Source organism: Girardinichthys multiradiatus, chromosome 2 (assembly GCF_021462225.1).
Source record: "Girardinichthys multiradiatus isolate DD_20200921_A chromosome 2, DD_fGirMul_XY1, whole genome shotgun sequence".
In the NCBI taxonomy this organism is placed as follows: domain Eukaryota; kingdom Metazoa; phylum Chordata; class Actinopteri; order Cyprinodontiformes; family Goodeidae; genus Girardinichthys; species Girardinichthys multiradiatus.
In genome coordinates this window covers 10,146,343-10,160,020 of record NC_061795.1, presented here as the reverse complement: position 1 = coordinate 10,160,020, position 13,678 = coordinate 10,146,343, and the positions used below count along the sequence as shown (strand labels likewise).

General features: G+C 42.1%; 1 protein-coding gene across 1 annotated transcript in view; it reads right to left on the bottom strand.

Moving 5' to 3' along the window:
- Positions 1 to 13,678, bottom strand: part of carmil2 (capping protein regulator and myosin 1 linker 2) — a 129,072-nt gene that overhangs the window by 58,856 nt on the left and 56,538 nt on the right. The window contains exons 29-30 of the mRNA XM_047389929.1: positions 8,945 to 9,794; positions 6,292 to 6,492 (exon numbers count right to left, since the gene is read on the bottom strand). Of these exons, the coding sequence (XP_047245885.1) occupies positions 6,292 to 6,492; positions 8,945 to 9,794 (1,051 nt within the window). The remainder of the gene's footprint in view (positions 1 to 6,291; positions 6,493 to 8,944; positions 9,795 to 13,678) is intronic.

Genomic DNA, 13,678 nt, shown 5'->3' with positions numbered 1-13,678 from the left:
AAGCTGATAATGCAATCCAGGTAACAAAGCGAAGAGAGTAAAAATTATGTTAGGAAACTTAACCACAGATGACTAGTTCCAGGTTATTACTGGAGTATCAGGAACAAATAATAACTGATTATGGAAGGTAGAGCAAGCGGCTAACAACAGATGGTGTAATCCAGGACATGTTACTGTGAAGTGTCATCTCGGCAGTCCAGATATTGAACTGTTGGCAGTAAGTTTTCATCCATATTATTTACCCAGAGAGGTCACCAGTGTTATTTTGGCAACCGTTTACGTTCCACCTTCCGCTGTTGCCGACACTGCATGTGATGCCATCAGCTCAGTTGTTGCTAAGCTACAGACACAAAACCCCAATGCTTTTGTGGCAATTTCTGGTGATTTTAACCATGCTTCACTCTCTGCTACACTTCCAACATTTCAACAGTTTGTCAGCTGCTCTACCAGAGAAAACAAAACATTGGATTTGTTTTATGCAAATGTCAAGGACTCATATATCTCTACAGAGAGACCTCCTCTAGGCAAATCAGATCACAATCTTGTTCTTCTCTGCTCAAAATATAAGCCCCTTGTTCAGAGGCAATCTGTAATAAAGAGGACTGTGAGAAAATGGTCACAGAAAGATGAAGAAGCTCTGCAAGGTTGCTTTGAGGCTACAGACTGGGACGCACTGTGCCAGCCACATGGAGAGGACATCAAAGCCATGACTGAGTGTGTAACCAACTATATAAACTTCTGTGTGGATAACATCATCCCCACCAGAACCGTGAGATGCTTCCCCAATAACAAACCTTGGATCACCAGTGACCTGAAGGACCTGCTTAACAAGAAAAAAAGAGCCTTCAGAGAGGGAGACAGAGAATTATTGAGGAGAATACAGAAGCAACTTAAAGTCAAGATAAGAGACAGCAAGGAGGTGTACAAGAGGAAGCTGGAGAACAAGCTCCAGCAAAACAATATCAGAGATGTGTGGACAGGGATGAAGAAGATCACAGGCTTCTAGCAGAAGGATGATCAGACCGATGGAGGTCTGGACAGAGCCAATGAACTGAACACATTCTTCAATAGGTTCAGTTCAGAAACAAGCTTCGCATCCTCCTCTCCTGCTCACAGGCAAACAGACATTCCACCTTCCTTTGACCCACAAGACCCACAGCTGTCCAGTAACACCTCACATTTTTTATCTTCCACCTCAGCCCTAGACCCTTCTGCTTCTACATGTTTGCCTTCAACCATATCAGAAGATGCTGATACTTCCTTTGCTTCCCCCTTCCACCTGTGTGTCTGAAGAAGTCAGGTGAAGAGACAACTGGAGAGACTGAATAGGAATAAGGCTGCAGGTCCAGATCATGTCAGCCCTAGAGTCCTGAAGGCCTGTGCAGAACAGCTCTGTGGGATTCTGCAGCACCTCTTCAACCTTAGCCTGGCCCAGAAGAAGGTTCCGGTGTTGTGGAAGACCTCCTGTCTTGTTCCGGTACCAAAGAAAACTCACCCATCAGTGCTCAATGACTATAGACCTGTTGCCCTGACATCCCACATTATGAATGTTCTAGAGAGACTCCTGTAAACCATCAGGACCCCCTTCAGTTTGCTTATTGCTGTGGAGTTGGAGTTGAAGATGCCATCATACACCTGCTTCAACAAACCCACTGTCATCTGGACAAAGCCAGTAGCACTGTGAGGATCATGTTCTTTGATTTCTCCAGTGCATTTAATACAATCCAACCTGATTTGCTTTGTCAGAAACTCCAGAAGACTCAGGTGGAGGCCTCAACAATCTCTGGGATCAAAGCCTACCAGACAAACAGACCACAGTTTGTGAGACTGAAGCGTTGTGAGTCTAACCAGGTAGTCAGCAGCACAGGAGCACCACAGGGCACTGTACTCTCACCATTCCTTTTCACTCTGTACACCTCAGACTTCCAGTACAAGACAGACTCCTGTCATCTGCAGAAATACTCAGATGATTCTGCAGTTGTGGGGTGGATCAGAGATGGATAAGAAGCTGAGTACAGGACGGTGGTGGACCGCTTTGTGGCATGGTGTGGAAACAATCATCTCATTTTGAACGTGACCCAAACAAAGGAGATGATTGTAGATTTTAAGAGAAACAGGAATAAGTCAAAAACAATTTCCATCATGGGAGAAGAAGTGGAGGTGGTGGAGAAGTATAAATACCTCGGTGTTCACCTGGACAATAGACTAGAGTGGAGATACAACTGTGAAGCCATCTACAAGAAGGGACAGAGCAGACTGTACTTCTTGAGGAAGCTTAGGTCCTTTGGTGTTTGCAGCAAGATGCTGCATATCTTCTATAAGTCTGTTGTGGAAAGTGTGATCTCTTCTGCCATCATCTGCTGGGGTAGCAGCATCAGAGCCAGGGACTTAAAAAAGCTCAACAAGCAGATAAAGAAGTCTGGCTCTGTTCTGGGGACTCCTCTGGAACCTCTGGAGATCATTGTGGAAAGACGGATTCTTCATGAAATGAAGAACATTATGGAGAACCCTGAGCATCCTCTTCATGAGACTGTCTTACAACAACAGAGTGTCTTCAGTCAGAGGCTTCTTCAGATCTGCTGTAAGGCGGAGCGCTACAGGAGATCCTTCCTGCCCACAGCCATCAGCATCTACAACAGCTCTTTGAAGAAACCTTCATAATAGGAGCTATAACAACATTTAATTTCCCTGTGGGATTAATAAAGTATTTTTGAATTGAATTGAATTGAAATAAGATCACAGATGAGAAGAAGATGTCTTTTATCTACTTCGAGTCTCCCAAATTGAAGCTGTACAGAAGATGGGACTTTTTGCATGTTTGTTCTCTGTCTTCATCATTGTGTTATGTTGGTTTATTCTTTCCATGTTTTTCTTTATCAAAGCTTATCAGGTCTGACAGAGCTGTCTCTACATCAAAACAACTGAGACAGGTAACCGTAAAGGTAACCCAAAGAATACCACAGTGGCAGCGATGATTGACCTCTGTGACGTGGTACCCCACAGAGGTTATGACAGTTGGTTTCAGAATGCAGATGTGTACAGTTGTGTCCGCACACCTCGGAGGCTAGCAATTGGAAAATGGTGTCCGAACTGAACTTATGTGTACTGGAATTCAAATCCAAAAGGTTCTGTCCACCTGAACTCTAACTATATTCCACAGGGCCTGCGGCAACACATCAGTTTGATTAGAGACAAGTCCACCCAAGGAGCTGACACCACTAGATATAATCCACTGGTAATAACTGTCAGAGAAATGTGGAAGAATCCCTGGCCTACTGTTAATCATGCAGAACTTAATGAACTTGCTTTGGTTTTAGGAGCTGATGTCTCTGGAAGACACCCACTGGGATCGTTTCAAATTCAGTTTGTGGATTAACCTAAACCTAAACCTCCTGATGAAGTTCTAGATATTACTGGTGTTAGCCCTTCTCCTAGCCCCACTTATGTAATGTCTCATCACCTGAAGTAATATTGCAAGTTGAAACTGAATTTTCTGACAAAAACACCTGGTTAGAATGGATAACATTTACTGCTTAAAGCAATAACATGACAGAGTGTATTGCCGGTTCATCAGCCAGACCACAACTTTTCACTACTCCTGCTCTCCCACGTGGTGTTCCAGATGAGTATAAATTAGCCAATCTTGTAGTTAATGGGTTTGAATCAATATTTCTTTGGATTAATCCTAACAAAAACATTGATCGCATTAATTATGTCCATTACAATATGCAGCGCTTAGCAAACATCACCAGAGATGTAATGGTCGGCGTAACTGACCAATTATCCTCCAGTTCTCTTATGTCTTGGCAAACCAGAATGGCTTTAGACTTGTCGTTGGCTGAAAAGGGAGGCGTTTGTGCCATGTTTGGTCCTTTATGTTGTACTTTTATTCCAAATAACAGGTTCTGGTGAATCTGTAACCAGAGCTGTGGATGGATTATGCACCCTGGGTCCCTGGTACCCTGACTCTGGTGCTGATTCTTTGTCTGATTGGTTTACTGCTACCTTTGGTAAATGGAAGGGTTTTATTATTGCAGGTATGACTTCTTTTGCCACTTTCGCAGGTATCCTCATTTGCTGTACCCTGCTTGCGTACTCTAATTAATAGTTTGATTACCTCTAGGTCATATCAGATGCCTCTCCTCACAGGTGAAGGGGAATCCTTGGATTGCTCTGATGAGTCTGAAAGTGACTCTCATGATGATGATGCTTTCTAATAAATTTACCGATATTCAATTTACATCTATTCAAATAATCCTCCAAATTCTAATGATGTAGATGTGTACCGAATACACACATGGTAGATGACAACTCATGATTTTATTTTGCTAGTATATTGGTGTACTAATATATTCTACTATATTTTCTTCATTTAATTTTTTTGTGTGTTTGAATTCTTTATATTTGTGTATTCATTTTATCTGATCATTCCTTAAAAGGTTGTTGATTTCCATCAGAGTGACAAATTGTTTCCAACAAAGAGGATGACAAAGAGATTTGTTGTAGTGTTTAGCTTTGTAATAATGTTTCATTATTCATTTTACATTATTTAGTCAATTTTTATTAATACTTGTTTCATATAATCAATTTTCGATTTGTTTTATTATTCATTTTATTACCAATCAATTCACATTTTGAAATTCATTTTCTTGTACTTTCCTTCATTGTCATTCAGTAAAAATGTTCTTGGGTGTTCAATAACATATGAAACTTGTTTCATTATGATCGAAGAGGGTGGATTGTTATAGAACATTTTAGTGCCTTGCTTGATTTGCTCCTTGACACTCTACAGGAACTGACAAAACTATTAGAAGTGTTGTTCCATTCTTCTCTTGTTTAGTCTTAGAGCAATGGTTTCTCAGCCTACTGCATGCAGCTGTGTGAGATAATATGTATGCCACACTGGTAAGATTATGTCTAGGACAGCAGGTTTCTCTCTGTTTCTCTCTCTCTGGGTCTCATGAGAGTTACATTGAAAACTGTTGTAGCTTATAAGGAGAACCTTTGCTTTGTCTAGTCAGAATGATTTGGCAGCACTACTGAGCGCATCTCCAATGCTGTAAAAAGTCCTTCTCTCTTGCAAGATTATAATAAACCTGTTTCTGAGTGACAATCATCGGTCTCTGTCTTGGTAAAAACAAATTTTTCTACAACGGAAGCAACCTCCTCTATGAAGCCCCTATTAGTTATTTATGTTAAAGAAATCTGATGTCAGATTTGATGGGACAGAACTGTTAGACCAGGGACAGATCTGGAATATGAGGAACATTGGATTTCCAGAACTGGAGTTTCACACCCCTGCTTTAGACCATTCCCATTTCTGATGATTGTAAAATCTTTTACAAGACAACTCAAACATATGTTAAATCTGCCATGTTTGTTGATAAGTGAAACCAAACATCATTAAGATACAGTGGGGAGAACAAGTATTTGATACACTGCAGATTATGCAGGTTTTCCCAGTGCAAAACATGTAGAAGTCTTTCATTTTTATCATAGGTATTCTTCAACTGTGAGTGACGGAATCTAAAACAAAAATCCAGAAAATCACATTGTATGATTTTTAAGTAATTAATTAGCATTTTATTGCATGACATAAGTATTTGATCCATCAATAAAACAAAACTTAATATTTGGTACAGAAACCATTGTTTGCAATTACAGATATCAAACGTTATCAGCAGGGATTTTGGACCACTCCTCCATACAGATCTTCTTCAGATCCTTCAGGTTTCGGGGCTGTCTTTGGGCAATACAGACTTTCAGCTCCCTCAAAAGATTTTCAATTGGGTTCAGGTCAGAATGGACAGTTTTAAGTATCTTGGTATTTATTTAGGGGACAAGACCACTGTGGAAAAAAACTGGGAAACTGTTGAACAGAGAGTGAAGAGCAAGCTAGAAAAGTGGAAATGGCTTCACTCCCACATATCCTACAGAGGCAGAATCCTGGTTTTGAATAACTTGGTTGCATCACAGTTGTGGCATAAACTGTCTGTTTTAGATCCGCCACCCAACCTGCTGGTAAAAATCCAGTCTGTGATGGTGGACTTATTTTGGGGCGGTCTACATTGGGAGCCACAGCTTAGAAATATAAAACTGATTCATAAAGATTATTCACTGACGTTGACTAGTTGTACGATGACATAAAGTTCAAACTTCATTTCACTTATTTAAATTAGCCATGCTGTTCTACCAATGTGTTCCTGCTGTTAATGTGAATAATCTCTTTATCGGAATAAGCTTCAATTAACATTCCTGAATTTGGTGAGGTCAGTGTGTTGTCAGACTGACCTTATTGGGTGTATTATCCTTGTCCTCCGGCTCTAATCCAGTCAGCAGTATGAGACTCTGGCTCTTGTTTTCTCTCAGTCTTTTGGTCACCCTGAGTCTCCTTTCCCCACATGACAGACCTCCCGCCGGAATCTCTGGCTCAGCTGGTGTTGTAACGACTGCAGGAGTGGGGCTGTGATGGTGGACTTCTTTTGGGGCGGTCTACATTGGGAGCCGCAGTGTGTTTTGTTTTTACCAAGAGAGGAGGGGGGACAGGGCCTCATCCACCTGGCCAGTAAGACGTCCTCATTCCGTATTCGTTTTTTACAGAAGTATTTACTAGGATCTCCAGATACTGTGTGGAGGGACGTGGCCAGCTGCAATTTCAGACGTGTTAATGGTCTGGGGCTGGATGCTGTTCTGTTTTTGACCGATTTTAGGTTTTTACAGTTAAAAGAGCTGCCTCAAATTTATCAGAGCATTTTTAAATCATGTGGTTTTTTTTAACTTGCACAGGTCAAAAACGCTTAATTCTCTGCATCGGCTTTTAGCAAAACCGATAATCCATGGAGCGAGACTGGACGTCAGTGGGAGTACGGCCCCTGGCCTGTCAGAAGTGCTGAAGAGGTCCCAGACAGTGACCGTAGGAAAGCTGGTGGCGGTGGCGGGACCAGACTTCGCTGACACCGAACAAGTGAGTTCCCTGCTAAAGATCCGGTCCACCAGGATGGTTCGGCGTTTCCTGGATCTGCTAAAAGACAAGATAACGCTTTGAGGGAGAACGTCTACCTGACCCGTTCCACCGATTCCCGAAGGTTTTTTGGACCCGGACTTTGAGGAAGGCAGCGATCCCCTGCTGCGCAAGAGGGAGCCAGAGATGGATTTGTGCACGGCAGGTCAAAAGTGGTGTACAAGTGCTGTGTTAAAATCTTGAATAAAAGAACTCTGAGAGCAGTCAGCGTGTGGACAGGAAAATTCAGGGGACAAAAACCGCAGTAGAGGACGCTTTATAAACCTCCAATAAGAAAACAAACTGGTGATTTACAGTGGCAGATTTTTCACGGTTTCATTGCGACCAATTCGTTTTTATCAGTCATAAAACCTGGGGTTTTAAATGAGTGTCCTTTTTGTAGTATGTCTGAGAGCGTGTTTCATGTTTTTATTGAGTGTGCGAGACTGAGATAGTTTTTAAAATTTTTACCAAGAGTTTTCAGCCTTTACGGAGTGTGTTTTACGAATTCGGTTTTTATTTATGGTGCTATTATTATAGTAAGGCCACAAGTTTTCAGTCTCGGATTTTACATTTTTTATTGGCAGAGGGGAAAATGGCTATTTATTTATCAAGGAGAGACAAGCTGCAGGCAGGACCTCAACTTGGTGTCGTGGCTCTGTGGAAGTGCAATGTGAAAGCTAGGATAAGGTTGGAATTTTGCTTCTACAGAGCCACCGGGGGCATGGAGAAATTTACAAAACTGTGGGGTTTTAAAAAAGTGCTGTGCACTATTTCTGATGGAGAATTGCACTACAATACTTTGTCAATGTAATTGCCATATTCACTTCTGACATTGTGTAACATGTGTTAATTGAATTGTGTAAATAAATGTTTTGTTAAAAATCTAAATCTTCTTCTTCTTCTTGTACTTCTTCTTGTTCTTCAGTTTTGAATCATGATTCTGTTATTCTCCTGGTCATGCTTTAGTTTCATGTTTTGTCAAGTTATGTTTCTATTAGTTTGTATCCTTGAATTTCTGTTTTGCTTCAGCCACGTTGTGTTCTCTCCTGTCTGTCAATTAACTTCATTCGGTTCACCTGCACCTAGCATTCAGTGTCCTCGTTTCACCTGGTTCTTGTTCTATATATACACATCTGTTCTGTTCATTCCTTGCGGAAACATTATAGATCACTTCCCTCTGTTGTTGTTTCGACTCATGTTAAGTTTATGCCAAGCCTGTCTTGCCTGTCTGACCATGTCTGTTTTTGCCACCACCTGCTGAAGTAAGTTTAATTTATTGAATCAATTTATCACCTACCGTCATGCTGCCTGTCCGTCTGCGTTCCGGGGTCCTCCGATACACTACCCCTGACATAATCAGTGGAGAACAGGAGGGCTTCTTAAAGAAGAACTAACAGGCCTGTGAGAGCTGGGATTCTTAATGGTTGTTAGGTGATCAAATACAAAAAAATGTTTCATTAATTACTTAAAAATCAAAACAACTGGATTTTTGGGATTTTTGTTTTAGATTCTGTCACTCACAGTTCCAGAGTACCTATGATAAAAATTAAAGACTTCTACACGCTTTGCAACTGAGAAAACCTGCGAAATCAGCCATGTATCAAATACTCCCCACTGTATGCAGTTTATGCACACACTCTCAGACACACACTCAAAGACACACATGTACCACAGCCAGGTTCTCCACACACAGCAATGTGGAAAAAACTGCTGCAACTTTTGGTAAAAAGCTTAGAAATATAAAACTGATTCATAAAGATTATTCACTGACGTTGACTAGTTGTACGATGACATAAAATTCAAACCTCATTTTCACTTATTTAAATTTGCCATACTGTTCTACCAATGTGTTCCTGCTGTTAATGTGAATCATCTCTTTATCGGAACAAGCTTCAATTAACATTCCTGAATTTGGTGAGGTCAGTGTGTTGTCAGACTGACCTTATTGGGTGTATTATCCTTGTCCTCCGGCTCTAATCCAGTCAGCAGTATGAGACTCTGGCTCTTGTTTTCTCTCAGTCTTTTGGTCACCCTGAGTCTCCTTTCCCCACATGACAGACCTCCCGTCGGCATCTCTGTCTCAGCTGGTGTTGTAACGACTGCAGGAGTGGGGCTGAGGCGTGGTGGTACAGGACCTGCTGCTTCCCCCAGTTCAGAAAGAACAGAGGTGGTGAATTCAGGGCTTTTTGTGATGGTGGGGTAGGGAGGAGTCATCCCACTGGATTGTGTTGTACTTAATGACTTAGCGGGGAGTTCTGTTTCCCTCACTACGTCGGCAAGATGGCAGTTGGGGGTGACAGTTCCGTCTGTAGTAGTGGCATCATTACAAATATTAGCATCCTCCTCTGACCCCTTCCCCCTCTCCTTCTGCCTTTCCCTTTCCCTATCCCTGTCCCTGTCTTTGGCCTCCCGCAGGGGTCGAATGAGATCTGCAATGGCGGTCCTTTTGACCTTGACCCCTTCAGCTTTTTGTCCTCCATCTCCACTGCCTGTCTTGGTAGATCGGCCTGCTCGGGCTCTCTTGAAAGCGAAGAAATCACCAAACCTTTTCTTTATATTTTTTGTAGGAATTGTGGCGGTGGTGGAGCAAGTTGCGGAGGGGAAGGTGGTAGATGAGGAAAGGGAGTGAACATCAAGGGATGGAAAGGAAGTGTCAGTAGATGCAGCAGAGGGAGAGGTGATGGTGGCAGTGGTGGTAGATAGAATAATGTCAGATGAAGAGGAAAAGGGGGAGGAGCTTAACTCTGAGGGAAGGACTTGGGCAGGGTTTGACTCCTCCCATCGGCCTTTTCTGCAGTGGGGAGACAGCAGAAAGAGCAACAGAAAAAAGGGACACTCAGTACTACAACTACTGGTAAGAGAACCAAGTTGCATGCTCGACTCAAGTTCACAAAACTAACATTCATGCAGATGGCAAGACAAAGCAAAATCAACTCTCAGAGATTAAGATTTTTTGGTCCAGAAAAGGCAAGGCTTGCAGTGGGTCCTACGTCTTTGGTGAGATGCAGTAGACAAGAAGACACACAGCAGGCCATTTGGACCCATTAGTTATTGCTGTTGGTGTCGGGTGTAAGAACTTCAGATCTACTTGCTGTCTCAAATAAAGCCAACTCTACATGACCACAGCAAGGACACATGAAGGGAAGGACCAAATCTTAAATGTACAGTACAGACCAAACGTTTGGACACACCTTCTCAAAGAGTTGTCTTTATTTTTATGACTATGAATATTGTAGCTTCACACTGAAGGCATCAAAACTATGAATTAACACGTGGAATTATATACTGAACAAAAAAGTGTGAAACAACTGAAAATATGTCTTATATTCTAGGTTCTTCAAAGTAGCCACCTTTTGCTTTGATTACTGCTATGCACACTCTTGGCATTCTGTTGATGACCTTCAAGAGGTAGTCACCTGAAATGGTTTTCACTTCACAGGTGTGCCCTGTCAGGTTTAATAAGTGGGATTTCAAGCCTTATAAATGGGGTTGGGACCATCAGTTGTGTTGTGCAGGAGGTGGATACAGTACACAGCTGATAGTCCTAATGCATAGACTGTTAGAATTTTTATTATTGCAAGAAAAAAGCAGCTAAGTAAAGAAAAGCGAGTGGCCATCATTACTTTAAGAAATGAAGGTCAGTCAGTCCGAACAATTGGGAAAACTTTGCACATGTCCCCAAGTGCAGTCGCAAAACCCATCAAGTGCTACAAAGAAACTGGCTCACATGAGGACCACCCCAGGAAAGGAAGAGCAAGAGTCACCTCTGCTGCAGACGATAAGTTCATCCGAGTCACCAGCCTCAGAAATCGCAGGTTAATTCAATTAAATTTTTATTTATATAGCACCAATTCACAACACATGTTGTCTCAAGGCACTTCACAACAGTCAGGTACATACATTCCAATTAATCCTAACCATTGAACAGTGCAGTTGGAGTTAGCTTTTTATTCAAATTGGATAAAAAGTTTTTCTATCTAAGGAAACCCAGCAGATTGCATCCAGTCACTGACTTGCAGAATTCCCTCCTCCCAGATGAGCATGTAGAGACAGTGGACAGTCACTGGCGTTGACTTTGCAGCAATCCCTCATGCTGAGCATGCATGTAGCGACAGCGGAGAGGAAAAACTCCCTTTTAACAGGAAGAAACCTCCAGCAGAACCAGGCTCAGTGTGAGCGGTCATCTGCCACGACCGACTGGGGGTTTGACAGAACAGAGCAGAGACACAAAAAGAACACAGAAGCACTGATCCAGGAGCACCTTCCATGGGAAGGAAAAGTAAATGCCAATGGATATAGCTCCCCCAGTCGTTTCACCCAGAAAGAAAGAACAGACAAACTCTGAGCCAGTTCTCAAGGCAAGAGTCTGAAAGAGCACACAGAGCCCGCCACAGTTAAGCCCAGTCAATCGCCATGTCCAGGAGAGAGAGGAGTTCCCAGAGATGCTTAGGACTTGTTGGCCCTTTTGCCTTCACTCTGCAGTCCAGCTCACCCCAAACCATCTCAATTGGGTACATGTCTGTGGTGACTGTGGAGGCCAGGTCATCTGGCGCAGCACCTCATCAATCTCCTTCTTGGTCAAATAGCCCTTACACAGCTTGGAGGCGTGTTTGGGGTCATTGTCCTGTTGAAAAATAAATTATGGTCCAACTAAATGCAAGAGAGAGGTTAACAGCAGCTCAGATTAGAGAATCGGTCAATGCCACACAGAGTTCTAGCAACAGACACATCTCGAGAAAAACTGTTAAGAGGAGACTGTGTGAATCAGGCCTTCATGGTAAATTAGACGCTAGGAAACCACTGCTGAGGACAGGCAACAAGCAGAAGTGACTTGTTTGGGCTAAAGAACACAAGGAATGGACATTAGACCAGTGGAAATCTGTGCTTTGGTCTAATGAGTCCAGGTTTGAGATCTTTGGTTCCAACCACCGTGTTTTTTGCAGCGCAGAAGAGGTGAACGGATGCCTCGTTCCTACCGTGAAGCATGGAAGAGGAGGTGTGATGGTGTGGGGTGCTTTGCTGGTGACACTGTTGGGGATTTATTCAAAATTGAAGGCATACTGAACCAGCATGGATACCACAACATCTTGCAGCGGCATGCTATTCCATCTGGTTTGCATTTAGTTGGACCATCATTTATTTTTCAACAGGACAATGACCCCAAACACACCTCCAGGCTGTGTAAGGGCTATTTGACCAAGAAGGAGAGTGATGGAGTGCTGCGCCAGATGACATGGCCTCCACAGTCACCACAGACCTGAACCCAATCGAGATGGTTTGGGGTGAGCTGGACTGCAGAGTGAAGGCAAAAGGGCCAACAAGTGCTAAGCATCTCTGGGAACTCCTTCAAGACTGGAAAACCATTTCAGGTGACTACCTCTTGAAGCTCATCAACAGAATGCCAAGAGTGTGCATAGCAGTAATCAAAGCAAAAGGTGGCTACTTTGAAGAACGTAGAATATAAGACATATTTTTAGTTGTTTCACACTTTTTTGTTCAGTATATAATTCCACATGTGTTAATTCATAGTTTTGATGCCTTCAGTGTGAAGCTACAATATTCATAGTCATGAAAATAAAGAAAACTCTTTGAATGAGAAGGTGCGTCCAAACCGTTGGTCTGTACTGTAGATCCAAGTGATGTATGGTATAATCATGAATAGGAATATTCTGACTAGGTTTTGTTTAGAGATGCACTGAGAAATAGGGTGTTGAGTGGTATTGGATGATGATCAGTCAGCTGATTGGCCCTGACTGATGGTCAGCCAGTTAGAAACAGAAGAATCCAACCTCTGTTTGATCATGAAACACACCATATGAAAACTCTACCACATAAAGCTAAAGTGTTGATGCTGTTGGTGAAGGATGAAGACTCAAACATTCTGTTTTCAGCATCTTGGAGGTGTTCAAAGATTATATCAAAGCAAGCACAGATTTATGGTGCTAATAAACAGAACACTGTATTTTATTGTCAAGACATTCCTGATGTTCATTCAGGCTATGAGGGAGTGAGAGACAGCAAGACTTACAGTAAATAACAGGAAGGCTGTTTGGAGTACAACGAAATTCCTGTATGTCACTTTTGAGCTTCAAACCTCTGTCTGTCATGGAACATACTGTATTGTCATTCAACACACCTGAATCAACTAATGAGGTCATTAGCTGGACTATGTTGACTGCAGGCTGATGAGCCAATTTAGTTGTTAAATTCAGGTGTGGTAAAGAAAAGACACATCTTAACTTTGCAAGACACCAGGCCTGGAGGAATGGAGTTTGAGCCTGTGTTGCACATCCCCAGGGAATACTTACAGAATGGGCTATTTAGTTAAGCTAGCCACCTTAACAGTGCTAAACACCAATTCAAGAGGTTAAATTGTGTAATCATTCTGTCTTGAAAAGTGTAAAACTCTATTTTACACCCGTGGCATGACGTCTCCTCTGCTCCTTAACATCAATACTTAATAACTGCTTATAACAGAATGGCTAGTAATTTAATCAAGAAATAATTTAAAATGCTGTATCTTTTTATCTTTTTATGCTGTATTTCATAAAGGAAAATCAGAATCAGCTGACACTGAAACAAAAACTGGAGATTGGAAATTGGCCTAAACAATCTGTGCATCTCTAGGTTTGGTATCTAAAAATCTGATAAAGGTGTCTCTTATCTTATTAAGTA